We start from the raw sequence: 17,984 nt of genomic DNA, 5'->3' as shown, positions 1-17,984 counted from the left end.
ATATTTCTCTAGAAGTAACCTACTCTGTGCTCTGCATCCTGCCCCCCAGAGCTCTCACGGTCCTCTCTTGTCTTTCCAGGTGCTTCACTGGGCGCAGAGTAATGCGGATTTTGTTATTCCCCTCTACTGCTTCGACCCGCGGCACTACCTGGGCACCCACTGCTACGGCTTCCCGAAGACAGGGCCCCATCGGCTCAGGTTTTTGCTGGAAAGCGTAAAGGATCTAAGGGAAACGCTCAAGAAAAAAGGAAGGTAGTTGAGAAAGCACGGTGCAAGTAACACGTCTTTTCCTATTCGTTTTCAGCACGTGTCTGTGCTGCGAGTCAAATCATGTCTGGGCTCTGATGATGGCTTGTTTCAGAGCCACAGCCCTCCTGTTAGGTACACTAAGGTCCCATACGTAACCCGCTGTTCAGACGACCTCCCCTAGCATCTGCAAGGGAGACATGAGCCATGCAGGCTTTGTGCCATTCGGGGTTTGGCTTTCTTGAACTCAGATGCCAGAGATGGGTGTCAGCCTTCAGCTCTTTGCGCAGAGTCCTGATGACTGGAGACATGAACAGCAGTCATCTGAAATGTAGTTGACAACACTAGCCACTGTGACATGTGTCCTTCCTTGTCCCTAGCAAGTCTTCCCTAGGAGGTGACTTGAGACAGACGGTTATGGACCTGGCTTGTAAGACCCAAGAGTTAAGTTTGCTCGTGCACTATCCCACTAAACCCAACCTCTTTGGCAGGCTACACTGTGGGCAGGGGGTCTTCAGGGATTCCTCCTTTGTTATGCCTTTAGAAACCATAACTGGAGTAGACCAGGGCCTGAAGGTCTACATGCTGAAGAACCCCATTACCAGATAGCATCTGGCTCTGCTTAGCAGAAGATGCATCAGCCAGTTTGTCTTCTCCCAGAGCAACATAACAGTGGTAGCAGAAGCAAGAGGAATGGCTCTAGGTTTGCTGTGCATTGTGGACTTTGCAGATGGTGAATGTTATAACAGACTGAAAGAACTGATCAGTAGGTATCTGCCTCCACACCCTGTGGTGAACAGATTCAGAGCTGCTTGGGTGCTGCTGTGCAGTTGTCGGTGGCTGACAAGAGACTGATCTTCTGTAGTGAGAGATGTGTGGTTGTGAAGAGCCACACTAAGACCTAGGCTCCATTTCCACAGCCATGAAGTATCTTCTTAATGCAGCGTCAGACAGAAATCTCCACATCCAATCTGTCATGTTCTCTGTGGGCAGCTTTGTCTCTGCTTTTCTGTGAGAAGGCAAATAGCTCTTGGCAGCACCCCTTGCTCCTGCCTTCTTCATCTTTGAAGAATACTTTTCAGTTATGCTTTAAGTTATCCTGGTAGAAATACTGTGTTACCCCTTCAAGAAATTGTTCTGCAGCACAGGCCTCTGTTACATGATGCAGTAGTATATGTGTGTGTCTGTGTAAGCGAGGGGAGACAGGGAGATGGACAGAGTCACGTATGAGGCTGCCCACAGAACTCTGACCAACTTTCTCACCACAGCTTCTCTTCTGCTCTGGTGCCCTGGGTACACAGCTGGGCAGTTGGCGAGGTTGCAAGGTGGGAGGGAAGTTTTGTTGACTCCTGCAGACACTCAACATTCAGAGAAGAGAATTCCTCTGAATACTCCCACATGAAAGTGGAAAGGGATCTGCCCACAGGCCACCACTACCTGTGAAGTGGTTTGAAAAGAATCCATTCTTGAATCTCAGCCTCTGTGTGTGATGATGAACAGATCTGACAGATTTACTATTAGGTAACAGCCTGGCTTTCTGCCCGGTCAACCTTTCTAAGGCATCCAGGGTGGTAGAAATGTGTTTGACACAGTCAGCCTCAGAGGCTTACAGTGGGTCCTAAAAAATGTAGGCTAGTCAAATCCTGTCTGTCTGCCTCCACATGCTGTCTGTGCTCCATAGAGAACTAGCACATGGGTGCCTAGGCCAGAACCAGGGCCTCCTGTGCACATAAATAACGATAACATCAAACTTAATTCAGGGCAATATTTTGTGTTTGCAGTACGCTGGTTGTGAGGAAGGGGAAGCCGGAAGATGTGGTCCGTGAGCTGATTACTCAGCTGGGCTCTGTCAGTGCTGTGGCTTTCCATGAAGAGGTAAGGGAAATATTGAAGTGACATCGTTAAAAAGTAAAAATAGGTTGTGGGAGTTTCTTCTACAGCCAAATGGTGATGCGGGTCCTGTGCACTCAGAGACCTTCTTATCTGTGGTATTGTTAACCTTGGGGGAACTGGCTGGCTTCTGGGACAAGAGTGGTGTAGGGGTCCGGGTGGGAGTGCCTGTCAAGGAAGAAAGGTTTCTGGCAACCGGTATCTTAGGTCAGCAGAGTCCATTTCTCCTCTTGCTTGCATCAAGCTGCCTTTTCCTGGCACCTTCCTTGCACAGGGAGCTAGCTGCCAAGGGGCATGTTCTGTTAAGTATAGAAAAGGCCCACGGGGAGCTGGCAGCACCCATATTTAGGCAGTTGCCCACCAGTGTGTTGAAGAAAGAAAGTTAAGTCCGGTCCTGGACTGCTGATGGGGTTGGTGTGTCACTGACCTGTCTTCACTGAGCTAAGTGGTTTGATCCACAGCCTGCTGAATTCAGTGGAGGGCTCTGGGTCCAAACCAGTGGTCTGGAGGCTTTGAGTACACACATCTATGCGTATACAGGTACATAGATGCACTCAGTATTAGCAGAGTCTGGACCTCAGAGCTGTCCAATGCAGGAATCACTGTGACCTGCACTGCAGGTATTCCTGTTGTCAGGCCTACAACTCTTGTAACATGACAACCTACACATCCTATAGTGCCTTACTCCATGCAGCACTATGAACAACCACAGAGGATCAGACGCAGGGCCTCATCCGACTCCATAGCCTTTTTTCTGACAGTGACCAATAACAGATGCCCAGCAGCTGGACAATTATGTAAAGATACTTCTCCTGCATACTTTTCCAGCCTCCCAAGAATCTGTGGCTCAAGTACTTCTTGAAATAGAAATGCTATCCGAATATTCAATAACCCTCAGTGCGTTTTTTTATTTAACACATATTTGTCCAGACACCTTTCCAGTCCAAGCAAACTTAAAAAGATCTGCAATGTCCTACACCAAGGAGTTCCTTATTTTGGCATTGGCACTTGTAATGGAGAGCGAAAATGCTTGTTGGGGAAATACTCAGAGGTTGTGTCCACCTCTCTCCAAAGGGCTGAGGCTAAATGCAGAGGTGCGGGGGGAGGGCAAGACCAGGGACCGGGGTCTGTGTGCATGTATGAGCTGAGGCCGTGCAGCTGTGGCCTGACTGTGTTTTGTTCCCCCCAGGCCACACAGGAGGAGCTGGACGTGGAGAAGGGGCTGTGCCAGGTGTGTAGTCAGCATGGAGTGAAGATTCAGACACTCTGGGCATCCACGCTGTATCACCGGGACGACCTTCCCTTCAGGCCTATTGCCAGGTAGGTTGCTCCATGGGATCACTCACTCCTGCACTGTCCCATTTGCTTCTCACTCCAGCGAGCTGCTCAGGAGGGGTCTTAGTCATCTGATCCGGGTGCAGGGAAGGGATCCATTAGTCCATTTGTATTCATGAAACAATGCTGTCATGCTTGGTACACATCAAGGGGAAGGGGCACATTCATCCCTCTCTACTAGTAGGATTTACACTTCGATATGCATGAAGCTGAGGGTTTTGTTCGACCATTTACTGAGGGACTGATTTCTCTTTGCCCGTCACCAGCACGGTTTGGGTACTCAGTGTGCAGTGCCCAGAGTCCTTGTGTCATGGGTCTGGATTGCTCTCCATCTGGCTAACTGCAGCTGCCTGTGACAGTAGCCCTTTGCACTGGGATTCGTGACTCTCTCGATAGTCACCTGAGGTGTAGTTGATGGGGTTGAGTTGTTCATGGAATCCTATAGAAAATGTATAAAATTGGGCAGAAGAGTCAGGCCATTAAAATGCCTGCAGATTTTTACGTTGAGGTCAGCCTTGTGGGTAATCAGAAGTTAGGTGAGAGAAATCCGACCGTTATGGAATGCCCCATCAGGACATCCCTTAAATTGAAAAGGCTCTATTTGCATCAGAATCAGAAAGAAATTGGGTGAAGGACCGAAATTCCTATTGCTGCTACCCCCAGGGCTTCTGCCTCTTTTGTCCCAGGTGTTGTAAAAACATGCATCACAAATATGCCCTCAGGAGAGTGCAGCCCGGAGAGCTAACCCTCCATCTGGAGAAGCTGTGTGGTGCTGTGTGGAGGGGCCAGGGTAGCCATCCTACAGAGATCTGACTACTCTGTTCATCCGTGCAGGTTGCCCGATGTCTACACCCATTTCCGAAAAGCGGTGGAATCTGCGGCAAAGGTCCGGCCAATGCTGCGGATGGCAGATCAGCTAAAGCCTCTGGCTCTAGGGGTGGAGGAAGGGTGTATCCCTACAATGGAGGATTTTGGGCAAAAGGGTAAGAAAACTTAATTTGGCAGTTGCTTCCATGAAATCCTGCTTAGAGCTGTTTCTTACTGAGAATCAAAACATGGAGGCCTCCCAAAGGCAGTCATTGCCCTTCAAACTGTAACTGAAACTCTGTTCACTCATACAGCAAATGAAGGTAAATTCCCTGCAGGGAGGAGCTACCCTGCAGCGGGATAGAAAACATCCCCTTAGTCAGTCATTTTTAATATGTGTGGCCCTTCTTTTAAAGGAAGACCAGGCCACAATCTTTTATGCCCCCAAAGCAGACATCCCCATGCTGGACATCCCTAGATCTTCAGCTTCCTGCCTTCGCGATGCTTTCCGAGGGGGTAACAAGGTGATGGTGTTTTCTGTGGCAGATCCTGTGACCGATCCACGAACAGCCTTCCCCTGCAGTGGAGGAGAGACCCAGGCTTTAATGAGACTGCAGTATTATTTTTGGGAAACGGTAACTACTACATTTCCTTGTCTGCATCCTCCCCCTTGTACACATGGCTGTGCAAGTGGGTGAGGCTGCAATTCCACTTCCTAATATTTCCTTAGCTCCTGTGTAACACTTCATAAAGGCGGGAATTAGCATTATTTCAATTTTTTCAGAGAGACAAACTAAATAATACAAAAAAGAAGTCATCCAGGAAGTGGGAGTGTAAGCCAAGTACTTAGGAACCTAGTTTAGTGACCAGCTCTTTTAAGTCTTCTTTTCCATTAACTTTTGGGAATTGGGACAATTTTTTTAGCTCCTTTACCTTGATTTACCCTTTCTACTCTCCTGTCCCATGTCATCAGCAATGTAGGTCCTCGATTTTGGAGGAATAAGTGGCCTGAAGGGCTGCAGTTGCAGTTGGGGTGAGGAACAACCGACTCGCGCTGCTGCCCGCAGTTAAAAATAGTAGGACATTCCTAGTAGTCTAGTTTAAAAACTTGCAGCCAATAATTACAGCAACTTCTTGCTCCCTTGCTTTGGTGGAGTGAAGCTGCTGCTGACTGCATTTTGTCTGTGCATCCTCACCATTTCTGAACTTTTTCCTGGTCTAGTTTGAGAAAATGCCTTAGTTTTGCCTTGTGTGAATTTAGATGAAGTGTGCTGATTTCCAGTGGCATCAGACCCTATGCAGCTTTGTGGATAACGGGGGTAGCATCTCTCCAGCTGAGATGGGTTAAGAAGTGTCCTGTGGCCAGTGCTCACTGGGACAGCCATGGGAGATTTTCAGCCCTATTCCTGCATTCCCTAGCTGTTGGGCAGCATTTTCAGGGTTTCAGCCCAGTGGGAAGCTCAACCCCATGCAGCCGCTCCCTCACTCCCCTGCAGTGGGATGGGGAAGAGAATCAGAAGGGTAAAAGAGAGAAAACTTGTGGGTTGAGAGAAAACACTGGGCTAATCAGTGTTTTCTCTCTGAAAGGACAAGGCACTACTGGAGAGAGTCCAGCTCAGGGCCACTAAGATGATGAAGGGCCTGGAGCACCTTCCATATGAGGAAGGGCTGAGAGCTGGGTCTGTTTAGCTTGGAGGAGACTGAGGGGGGATCTTATCAATGTTTGTCAATATCTAAAGGGTGGGTGTCAGGAAGATGGGACCAGGCTCTTCTCAGTGGTGTCCAGTGACAGGACTGGGGGCAACGGCCATAAACTGGAAAACAGAAGGTTCAACCTGACCGTGGGGAAACCCTTCTTCACGGCGAGGGTGACAGAGCCCTGAACATGCTGCCCAGAGAGGGGGTGAAGTCTCCTTCCCTGGAGACTTTCCAAAGCTGCCTGGACTTGTTCCTGTGTGATCTACTCTAGGTGATCCTGCTCTGGCAGGAGGGTTGGATGAGATGATCTCTAGAGGTCCCTTCCATCCCCTACCACTCTGTGAAGCTGTAAAGACAGTTAAATGAGTAAAACAAAAGCTGTGCACAAGCAAAGCAAAACAAGGAATTCATTCACCGCTTCTCATGGGCAGGCAGGTGTTCAGCCATCCCCAGGAAAGCTGGGCTCCATCACACGTAGCAGTTAGTTAGGAAGATCATAACTCTGAGCATCTGCCCTTCCTTCTTCCCCCAGCTTTATATGCTGACCATGACGTCATATGGTGTGGGATATCCCTTGGGTCAGTTGGGGTCAGCTGTCCCAGCTGTGTCCCCTCCCAGGTTCTTGTGCACCCCCCTTAGTCTCCTTGCTGGTGAGGCAGGGTGAGGAGCAGCAAAGGCCTTGACTCTCAGCCCCGCTCAGCAGTCACAGAAACATCCCTGTGTTGTCAACGCTGTTGTCTGCACAGTTATTGATCCAGAGTCAGACAGGTGGGGGCAGAGAACAGCACAGCCAGGTTCATAGTGCCTGTAGAAAGAGATGTGCTGCTGGCTGCAGCGGGGAGCGAAGCTTGTGACAGTGCGTCCCGGAGCTATAATGAAAACTGCTGGCCCGATTCATTCCTGTGCGCTGGAGGCAGTATCTGGCAGCCCTGTAATCCTTGCAGGCCGCCGTGAGGGGGAGCCCAGGCCTGCCAGATTGCCCTGGCTCCAGGGTGAAAGGAAGCGTGTTTAGCAGCTTGCATGTGAAGTAGTAAAACCTTTTGTTCCTTTACCTGCGCAGAACCTGGTTGCATCTTACAAGGAGACTCGGAATGGACTGGTGGGAATGGATTACTCAACTAAATTTGCACCATGGTAAAGATTTTTGTCTGCTCCCATCCCAAACGGATGTTACCTGTCCACTGAGTGCTCAGTGGGCATGGGTAGGGGTTTGGGTGTGATTCCCTTGCTCTTCTTGTTGAGGTAGAGCAGCCTCAGAGCTGCTCTTTATTGTGTTTCCAGGCAGTGGTTCCTTGGGATCATTCCTGCAATCAGGAATTGCTGAAGTGTAGCAGTACTGTGCCAAGAGCCCAGTGCGCAGGGAGCAGTGATATGGACGGGGCAGTGGACAGACACGCAACTTGCCTTTGGCTTTGTGCTGTTTTGTGTGCCTGGGGTGGTTGAGAGCAGCCAGGGAAGGAACGTAGCTTCACCGTGTTGGTGGGACTGCAGCAGAACTCGACCCAGGCCTGGTTTGCTGAGTGCTGTGGGGCAAGTCACCTCACCACCACTCTGTTTTTCTGTGGGGTAAAGAGATGCTTCTGGTTATTCCTATTGCAAAAGCGTGTCTTGATTGGGTAAATGTGATGGCTTCTAATTAAGGAGTTTAGTCTCCAGGGCTGAAAGGTGCAGAGTTAATTCCAGACTGAAACTGCAGCAGCAGAAATCAGTTCAGCCTAATGCTGGAGCATTAGGAGCTCTGCATCTGGAGCATTTTCCCCGACAGAATTGCAATAGGAAACAAGTTTCTGAGGCTGTTTAGAGCTCAGGATTTCTTATTTTCAGCCTGCTTTGTGCTGCCACGGCTGCAGTGACTGCAGTGTCTGGCTCCACCTGCTGGTACTGTGGCATCCCAGGACTCCTGGCACTGCAGAAGTTTTATCGGTGGGAGCCTCCTTGGGTTTTTTTTCAAGCTGGCCGTTTGTCCAGAGCAGACAGTCCTGATCTGCCTGCGCCACAGTGTTCCTCTGTCAGAGAGTCAAAATCAGACCGGTTCAAACTGCAGCCACCTCATACTGGTGATTCTTACTTCTAAGTGTTAGAGCTGGTCAGTTAAGGGGAAATTCTTCAGGCCCTTTCTTCCTGTTTTCCAAAATTCGTTAGAACATCAGAGCTTTCAACGAGCCCTAGTGGGAAACTGCAGTAAAATACATTTCTAAGAAAATCAAGGTTAAAGTTGTTTCTTATCACCCTTTGCCATGGGGTTGGATTCCACAGGCCCTTTCCTGTCTTGCACAGCACTGATTTGGAACAAATGAAAGGACCTGGGTGGGTTGAAGTGCCAGAGCTGGGTTTGGTTCCCTAGTTTTCCTACCCTGCCTGAGATATTCAGCAAGTCACTTGCCTTCTGTGGTCGCCGAAATGAGACACTAAGCCAAAGGAGCCAAGGGCATATGATCAGTGGGTTTGTGGTAAGAAGAGGGCAGCTAAGGCAGAAGATGCAGAGGTTGACCTTTGAGATCTGTTTCTGGATTTGTCCTTGGTGCACTAACTCAGCAGCTGATTGAGACTTTCAGGCAAAGCTTGTCAGACTTGTGTAAAATGAACTCTGGGAAGGGGAGGATTTTGATTCTCGGGTTGAGGAGTTGCATAGAAGCCGTGCAACTTGACTAAAGCCGTTTGGGAAGTCAGCGGCATAACTGCAAACCAAGCAAAAGTTTTCAGACAACAGCTCTAAGCACAAAACTGCCCCTCCTCTCCCTCCGTGCAGCCATCACGCTGCCCGGCCCGCACTGCCTTCAGAACATCATTCTTCTGCTTTCAGGCTGGCGCTGGGCTGCATCTCGCCTCGCTACATCTATGAGGAGATCCAGAGGTATGAAAAAGAGAGAACAGCAAATGCGAGCACGTACTGGTACGTCCCTGCACGGTCACCGTGGCTTGTTTTCTCTGCAAAGGAAACTCACGCACAGGAGGAAGTGATTGGTTAACTTTCTTCTTAATTAGTTTGTTTTTCCTGTGCCTGCTGTCTGGTTCCTCTGCGTTGCATTGCAGCTCTCTTTCAGTACGGATTTATTAGTCTGCCTTTGACATCCAGAGGCTTTAGGCAATTTCTAGAGTAAAGATTGTTAATGGTAGTTGTCATTATTATTGCTGGGAAATTGTGGTTAATGATTTTTAAAACTGATCTCTGTAAATCATCGCCATCCCTCTCTGTATTGTTATTATGGGCTTGATAAGAAGGAAGAAGAATGATTTACAGATAAAAACCAAAGGGTTTCTCACGCCAAAGGTATGAGCAGGGTTTCACCTGAAAGGCTCAGCAGCTGTGTGATTTGCACAGATCACATGGTGTCAGAAGGATCTCTGACACCTGCACAGTCTGGCAAATGGCCCTGTGCTCGCTGGGCTGCTTGACCGTGACCACAACACCAATGCAGAGGGGAAGAGGGGACTGGGAAGCAGGCTTAATGCATCCTGCCTTGTCACCCATGCTCTTCCTCACCCTGCCGCTGGCTGCTTGCCTGCCTGCAGGTTGTCCTGAAGGTTTGTGGGGGACAGTTGAGGTCAGTGCAAGGCCAGCCCAAGGATGGATACACTTTCTCATGCACTCTGATCTGCCCACGCACCAGGGGTTAGAGCCTAGTAGGGAGCTGTTATGGAAAAGCAGGCTCATGTCAGAGCCTGGCCTAACATTAGACCTGGATGGGAAAAAATCCCAAGCCAGAAACTGCATGCAGGCTGTAGAGCTGTATTTTTGTATTGGTTTGATATGTTTGCAACATGTGAAACAGCACAGTGGTTGGGGAAGGACAGGCAGAACAACAATTCTTGCCAGAATGCTTGGTTTTGTTAAAATTTGAATGACAGGTAAAACAGTGACTTCTTGGCTGTTGAAGTGTCAGGGTTTTTTTTTTTTTTCTTCAAAGAGAATTAAGAGAGAAAAGACTTGAAGAAATGAACATACTCATGTTTTTCTGTCTAATAGTCAGCCAGCCTGCTTGCAGCCGGGGTGCCATGGTGATCTGAGCATTTTAAGGTGATAAATAATGGTAATAAAGAAGCTGTCAGGCTCCCAGGCACTACAGTCAATTGTACAGCGAAGTACAGGTCGTGGTAGCTGCACACGAGGGACTGATTTAACCTCAGGTGTTGGTGTTTGGACAGTGTCCTGTTTTGTAATCAGATTGTCTGGAAAGATCTCGTAAGGCAAAGCATCAGCTGAGCAGAGTATTTCCAACATGCCAGAGAGCTGAGGCAGGTCTCGGAGGCTGATGTGCCATCGTTTTATAACACGGGCTTTTATATAAAAGTTTTTATTAAAAAATGTCTGTTTTCTGTGGGCCTAGCATGTGATCTCATGAGCCAGACCACTGTCAACCCAATTTTGAAAGGTGCCTTTAAGTCTCTAACCAATGTTATTGTTTAAGTCAACGCGAAGCTCTTAGGAATGTGCTGCTGTGCTCGCTCATGGGGAGTTGTGAAGCTGAATCAGGTCCTCCCCCTGCTCTTTGGAGGATTATATCCCAGTAGGGACAGATGAGAGAGAGATTTCTTGAAATTCTCTTCCTACACTGGAGTTAAAGAAACCTTCCCAAGTGATTCATGCCAAGTTTGCTTTCACTGGAGTCATCCAGGTGACTGGATGTAGGTATGTAGGCTTGGGGCAAGAACTGGTATTGTGGGAAGGTCCGGAAGATTGCTCATTGTGAATAAACCTCAGGGTGTTAATGATGGGTGCTATGGAAGCACAATCCTAATTCAGTAGTTTTATCTGACCCATAGTGAAATACAGACAGGGCTTTGTGTTTTAGGGTCCTGTTTGAACTGCTGTGGCGGGATTACTTTCGATTCGTGGCCCTGAAGTATGGCAAAAGGATTTTCTCATTAAGAGGTGTGTATGGATCACCATATTTGGAGGGGAAGGGTACAGTCTTACAACAGCGAAGGTAAGAGAAGAGGCTGCTGGCACTGTGTTGCGCAAATGTTCTCCTCATAAGCTCCTATGTCACCAGCCCAGGACATTGCCGGGGACTTACTCTGAGCGCAGAAATGCCTCAGCACCACAGATCTGGACAATGGGTAGACACTGAGACTTTTAACCCAAATCTGATGAGATACGGGGAGTGTTATTAGCACATGTCACTGCAGCACAATAAGAGTAAAGATGCGGTTTCTGCAGACACTCCACCTTGGAGAGAATCCAGGCTTGCCCAGGTTCACCAGAGAATCTGGGACAGAGCAGGAACCAACCCAGCAGTGTGAATCCCAAAGCACTGGAGACTTTCTGCCTTGCACAACATCAGGGGATTCAGAGTAAAATTAAACAAGAAGACAATAGTTTGGGCCAGAGCACATCTCCAGCCACTTGCGAGGTCTGAGTCTTTTTAAAGTCAAAATGAAAGAGCAAACACCAACAAAACCAATAATCAAATTAGGGCTTGAGCATCCTCCTTGTGCAGAAGGCATCCCTTTGTAACCCTTGAAAGGAGGAACAGGTCATCTCTAAACCCTTGCAGAAGGAATGTGGCTTGTTTGTAAGACCCCTTAAGCTTCATCCTAACGTCTTGTGCCAGCCAAGGCACCTCTGGCTGTCGTTTCATTCATCACTGCCTGCGTCAGCATTTGTATTCATTGGCTGTTCATGTGTTTCCTCAATAGGGCTTCAAAGTAAAGATATCCCCTGGAAGAAGGACCTTCAGCTCTTTGACTGTTGGAAAGGTCAGTAGAAAATCACCGCTTTGGCTAAGCGTGCCTTCGGTTTCCATGCGGGCGCATGCTGACGCGTGCCCTAACACCAACTCGGATTTATGTAGGGGAACTGTCTGCATGACCAGGCCCTGTCACTTAAACCCTCACCACCAAACGAGTCCAGCCCCTCGGTTCAGTGCGAGTGCAGGACGCTCGGCTTCCCTTCCGTGCCGGAGCACCATCCAGCGGCAGGCCCAGCGCGTATCGTGAATGGCCAGGCTCTGTCGGCTGCTGCATGCTGTGCGAAGTGCATTGCACTTACATTTTCCTGCCCGGGGGGAAGTGTTCATAACCTGCTGGTCCCTTCTGCTTAGTCACACTGGGGCTGACCAACCCTTCTTGTCAATGCTAGGTTGCCATGCCTGCTGCGTTTTGTTCTTCTGATTGATTTTGGTTAGTTTAAAGCAGCGTTATGTTAAATCACATCTTTTGTTATACCACAGCCTTTTACTATGCTTGCTTTTCTTTAGCTTTTATAACTTTGTCACGTGAATAGCGAGTATAACATCTCAAATTAAAACTTGGAGGGACTAACAGATTGAAGTAGCAGATTCAGTGAAATACACACCTATGTATCGTTCTTCACACTTATGCCTTGTGTGTCCATTTGCACACAGGTACAGGGAATCTTTTCCTTAGCAACAGACAAGGCTCTCTGCTTTTCAGGTACTAACCCCAGGGGCTTCGTACATTCCTATCTGCTATTAGTCCCCTGTCAAGAACCTTGCTGTTCTTGGCCCAGCTCACTACGGTCTGTATATGTATTTTGCTCTGCAAAATTCCCTGCAAGACATCTGATTCTTTGTTTCCCAGTCTGAGGTTTTTTCCTGTACCTTTTTTTTTTTCTTGCCAAAAATTCTCCTCATTTTCAGTATAAATTCCCATTTAATTTCCAGTGGATCTTAGTGGCTGCAAGCCAGCTAAGCCTCACTGCAACCTCTCCCTGCTGCTGTACACTGGCACGGTCGTACCTGCTTGGATGGCTGTGAATGCGTGACCACAGCCTGGTTTCTGAGTGCCAAAAAATGTCAGCTTATCCCAGTGCTGTCTTTTACTCTGCAGAGGGGAAAACCGGGGTTCCGTTTGTCGACGCCAACATGCGGGAGCTGGCTGCGACGGGCTTCATGTCTAACAGAGGGCGGCAGAATGTCGCCAGCTTTCTCACCAAGGACCTGGGCCTGGACTGGAGGATGGGGGCAGAGTGGTTCGAATACCTGCTGGTAAGACTGAACGCTTGGTGTGTCTGGAGTCGTTTGTGCTCTCTGCCCTGAGTGACAGAGAACAGCTCTGCCTCACAAGGCAGGATGCAGAAGACGATCTGTAATTTTAAGGCTGGTACAAATGCCCGTATGTACTGCTTGCACGGTATGTGCTTCCCAGAGCTCCTGTAGGAAAAGGGAATCCATCAACCAAGATGTAGCTAGGAAGTTTGCAGTGATAGTTTTAATCCTCTGTGTAGGGTTTTAGCCAGAGATCTGTCACATTTGAGAAAACTTCCAAATTATGTTAACGGTGCTCTGATCTGCTCACCCCAGAGGCTGGGGAGGAGGACAGCCCAGAAATAGAACCTAAAGAGAGATGTGTTCTGGTTACTGGAGCCAGTGCTGGCACAGTGTCTTGGCATTGATGGCTGTGGACAGGGAAGTCATCTAGTCAAGAACAGGCGAGTATGGACAATAGCTGGATCAGCTTCCAGCGAGCTCCACCCTGGCTGGAGGCATCCTTCGTCCTGGTGAGTCACAGGCCTCCTGCCAACTGGAGTGCCAATTCCTTTCTCATATGCCAATTGAGCTCAGTTAATATGCGGGTTGCTTCTCAGTCCTCAGTCCCGTAGCATCTTCCTGACCAAGCTGGCCGTCCCTGGAGCAGAGGCACGGGCTCTGTGCCTCTGCGCAGCTCCTGGTGTCTTTGCTTGAGGCCGTTATCTCTGGTGATGCTGGTGGAGGGGCTGTCAGTAGCACCAAGCCTAAGGGTGAAAACTGAGGCTGAGGAGGTCATAATCTGCATTTGTTCTTCACCAGACTGAACGGAACAGACCAAAAAAGACTCCTATTGGCCTCACACTGCGGGTCTTGTCTGTAGGATACAAGAGGCTATCGGCAGTCAGGAAACTTCCCGCTCACTAGGGTGGCTGGAGGTACAGAGAGAGCCCAGTCACCTCGCCGGGAGCTGCAAGAGCCTTTTTTGTGAACACACATTTTTTGGGGGCTTCCTTGGAGCTGGGCTCTGATGTGGCTTTGTCTGCGGAGCCCTACAGGAAGATCCGGGTGCTCTTCCCATTGCCGTGACTCATGCCAGTGCTGTGAGCAGGGGTGAGCTTGCAGAGTAACACAGGGAAGGGCTTCTGTGGGACCCTCCAGAAAGCGGTGTCGGTAGCTCCACGCAGTGATCTCTCCTACAGCGAGAGCCCTCAGCAAGTGGCACCAGAGAACTCGTATCGGGAAAGTGGTGGCCTTATCCTTCATATCCTTGCTGGAACATGGGATGGAAAATGTTACCTGGAGTGCGTGTCTCTTGCAATTTCAGTGGGTTGTAGAGGATAGCTGATGCCCCGCAAGCTTTGTAGCAGCGAATTGCCAGGCAGGGGCTGCATTTCCGTATGGATCACCTGACTCCTGTAGCCGGAGCGCGTTGTACGCGACACACATCCTCCAGAAGAAGGGTACAGCGCGCACAAACGTGTCTGCCCGTGCCTGTTGTGCAGACAGCGGGACCGTTTTGACTGTTGCGGAGTATCTGGCGTTTGGTGGCATCTATTGGCTTTTGCTTTCGGCGCAGTTACAGGGGTGACTTCATTCCGCAGAGAGGGCAGCTTGCCTCCTGTGCAGGCAAGCCTCACGCCCCAGGTTCTGTTGGAGCTGGGATTCAGGAACAGAGGCTTTGCTCTGATGGGTGGGCAGCCTTGTCTTCCTCAGGCAGGAGATTTGTTCGCTTTGCAGTCAGACTCCAAGGGCCACAGGAGATTCCGGGTCCTATTCCCTGAGCGATTCCCACGCTAGGAGGATGCTCCCTGGGTTACTCTGGTTTATTCCTGTGGGCATAAACGTTACCAGCCTGGCCGGAAGCAGGATTTGGCACACGGCATTAGCCCTTTCACCTTGGGAAGCCCCAGATGCTGGCTGCCACTGCAGGTTGGTGTGGCACAGGCTTGTGTCGTTCTGCCCCTTCCTCCCAGCTTGTGTCCCGTTGATATATGGCTTGACAGCTCTGCTACTGGTGTCATCCCCGGAGTGACATACAGGAGACATCCCTTTGGTGGGGGAGATATGCCTGTGGAATGGTAAAGGCCAGTACAGAGCTCAAACTGGTCTTACAAAGGGAAAATGATGCGTTTTCCATCTCTGGTTTGTCCACCAAAGGCCCACTGAGTGTTTGCCTGTGAAGGAGAGGTGTTTGCCATCCACACCAGCCGGGCAGGGAGACCAAGGCCAGCTCTCTGCAACCCGCTGAAGCCAGGGGAAAGGCTGGAGACCTCGGGTGTCCTGAACAGAGAATCTCTCTGCCGTTTCATCCACAGGGTCAGGCCCCAAGGAAAGGGAGAGAAACAAAGGGAAGAGAATGCCAGGAAGGGGCAAGGCTGATGGGGAAGTGAGCCTGCCTCCTCCAGTCCCCCTTGGATTTGCCCTCACCTCCCACACACGCTTTCCTGCGCATGAATGGCACAGTCAGGCCTCGGATGGCAGCTTTCTCCCTCTCCTTACCCCACCAGCTGGAGGAAGTGCTGCTGGGAAGGGGAGGCCGGGTGCCCAGTGAGCCCAGCTTTCGGATGCCGTTGCGGAGAAGGGGGATGGGAGGGTGTCCCAGCCCCCCTCCCCGTGCTCTCGGCCATCTGAGGACATCAAGCTCCACCCTATAAGGAGCAGCTGAGATTTTTGGAAGCATCACCGTGTGGACTGGTTGTGGCAGTAAAGGGAGAACAGCACCGAACCTGCTTAGTGACCTGTCTTTGCAAACTCTACAGCAGCGGGCAGCGCTATGCTTTCCCAAGGCCCACACCTCTCCTAGGAATGCTCAGTGATCCCACGCCCTGTTTGCTATCACTGCCACTCCCCCCCTGAGCTAGGAATTGTTCTACAACTGGAAGGCTTCAGATGTTGGATTTAGGCCACCCTGCCCAGCTGAGAGCACTCAGACAAACCCCGTTCTGCCCTCCTTGTGCCTGTCTCAGCAGCCTTGCTCTGTTTTACAGAAGAGCTCGAGAGGTTTGTATCTGTTTAGGTGTAGAGTAACTAGACGATGTGCAGCCTGCTGAGTACATCAGGAGAGCTGTGGTGTTTCCCAGAGCAGAGCACCTCTCTCTGTGAGTTGAGGCTTATGGCCTGGGAAGGTGAAGTGCAGCAGGGAAATACCTGCTGTGTTTGTACGGGCTGCACCTCAGTACGCTCTGTGGGGCCACTCTCTGCAGCCTGAGTCTGATTTTTCCCCAGTCTGCCCCATAGAATCTGCAGAGGTGATTTTGTTAGTCGTGGTCAGGAGGAATTTTCTCTCCTAATTGAAATGTACTGGGCTACTGTTTCTTAGAATATGAGCGCTCAAAAGCCATGGAGGGTGCCAGATGGTGGCAGAAAGAGAAGGTTTAGGTTTCATAGAATCACAGAATGCTTTGGGTTGGAAGGGACCTTAAAGATCATCCAGTTCCAACCCCCCTGCCATGGGCAGGGTCACCTTCCACTAGACCAGGTTGCTCAAAGCCTCATCCAGCCTGGCCTTGAACACTTCCAGGGATGGGGCATCCACAGCTTCTCTGGGCAACCTGTTCCAGTGCCTCCCCACCCTCTCCGGGAAGAACTTCCTGCTATCTAATGTAAACCTCCCCACTTTCAATTTAAACCCATTACCCCTTGTCCTGTCACTACAGACCCTTGTAAAAAGTCCCTCCCAGCTTCCGTGTAGCCCCTTCAGGTACTGGAAGGCTGCAATAAGGTCTCCCCGGAGCCTCCTCTTCTCCAGGCTGAACAAGCCCAACTCTCTCAGCCTGTCCCCATAGCAGAGGTGCTCCAGCCCTCTGAGCATCTTCGTGGCCTCCTCTGGACTCGAGCTCTTCTGTTTGTTTATTTAAAGGAAACAGGGACTTTGGTTAGACCGTGACCTACCTCCTTGACCTAAGGCCCACGAAGTGAAGCGGCCTGGGAAGCTGATCCTGTCTGTACAAACAGCCATGCACCATGGTTCTCTTCTGAGCCAAGTGGCTGTACCTACACGGGAGAGCTCGGACTACCCTGGAGTGGCCAGGCTGGTTCCCATGCAAGGAATTCTTCCCTTGAGAGAGGGGGCGGATGGGGAGAGGAGATTCATCAAGTGCCAGCCCAGCTCTTACCGTTTCCTTCCTCTGTTCTCAAGGTGGATTACGACGTTTGTAGCAATTACGGCAACTGGTTATATAGCGCTGGTGTTGGCAATGACCCACGGGACAACAGGAAGTTTAACATGATTAAGCAAGGCCTGGATTACGATGGCAATGTAAGTCTTGTTTGGCTGTCTTATGGTGAACAGCGCAGCCAAGCATATGTGGTAGTTTCAGGGAGCAGAGATCAATCTGCTGTGTGGATACTGCTGCAAAATGAGTTCTGTGATCTCCTTGCCAACAGTCAGGCGGGTTCCTGCTGTTGTGCAGGAAGATCTGACGTTTACAGTCTGCTGCCGTCCCCCAAGAGGCCGGTGCTCTGTACGCCCGCCCTGCCCGGACCTTGGTCTACGTGTTTAGTGGTTCATCCCCATTTCTTCCGGGTAGCAGCCACATCCCATCTCGCACAGCCATTTCCTCAAGCACAGAGCAGCTTCTTGGAGAACTCGGAAGTGATGAGAGACAGAGCTGCTCCTCAGGAGGTCCTGAGGAGTAGATTAAACCTGTGACTCCTCTGACTATCCTCTGTAAGTGGTGGGAGCGGATAAATTGCCCTTTCCTTGTGCTTAGCCAGGGTTCAATTCCAGATCACTCATTTCCACCCTATTCCTTAGCATCATGGCAAGCTGTGCTGTTGCTTTTCAGCACTGTAGCTGGCAGGACTTGGCATGGAATTAGAAATTAGTCCTAGTAGGGGATTGTGGTGGATTGGCCCTGGCAGGAGGCCAAGTGCCCACCAAAGCCACTCCCTCACTGCCCTCCTCAGCTGGGCAGGGGAGGGGAAATAGGAAGAAAAGCTCATGGGTTGAGGTGAGGACAAGGGGAGATCAGTCACCAGTTACCATCACAGGCAAAAGACCCTGAACTTGAGAAAATTAGTGTAATTTATTACCAATCAAACCAGACTTACATAGTGAGAAATAAAACCAAATCT

At 50.0% G+C, this 17,984-nt stretch overlaps 1 protein-coding gene across 1 annotated transcript; it reads left to right on the top strand.

Annotated features, from left to right (window-relative positions):
- Positions 1–79: 79 nt before the first annotated feature.
- LOC104508141 (cryptochrome DASH-like) lies at positions 80–17,166 on the top strand (the record flags this gene model as incomplete). Its single annotated transcript, XM_010149662.1, has 11 exons — positions 80–252; positions 2,028–2,121; positions 3,326–3,456; positions 4,306–4,454; positions 4,825–4,913; positions 7,037–7,110; positions 8,780–8,869; positions 10,770–10,849; positions 11,617–11,676; positions 12,769–12,926; positions 17,047–17,166. Coding segments are annotated over 11 exons (1,218 nt in total), but the record flags the coding sequence as incomplete, so codon positions are not given.
- Positions 17,167–17,984: the final 818 nt, after the last annotated feature.

Source organism: Eurypyga helias, unplaced genomic scaffold (genome assembly GCF_000690775.1).
Source record: "Eurypyga helias isolate BGI_N326 unplaced genomic scaffold, ASM69077v1 scaffold5624, whole genome shotgun sequence".
NCBI lineage: Eukaryota > Metazoa > Chordata > Aves > Eurypygiformes > Eurypygidae > Eurypyga > Eurypyga helias.
The sequence above is the reverse complement of the archived record's forward strand: the minus strand, read 5'-3'. Positions and strand labels throughout refer to the sequence as shown.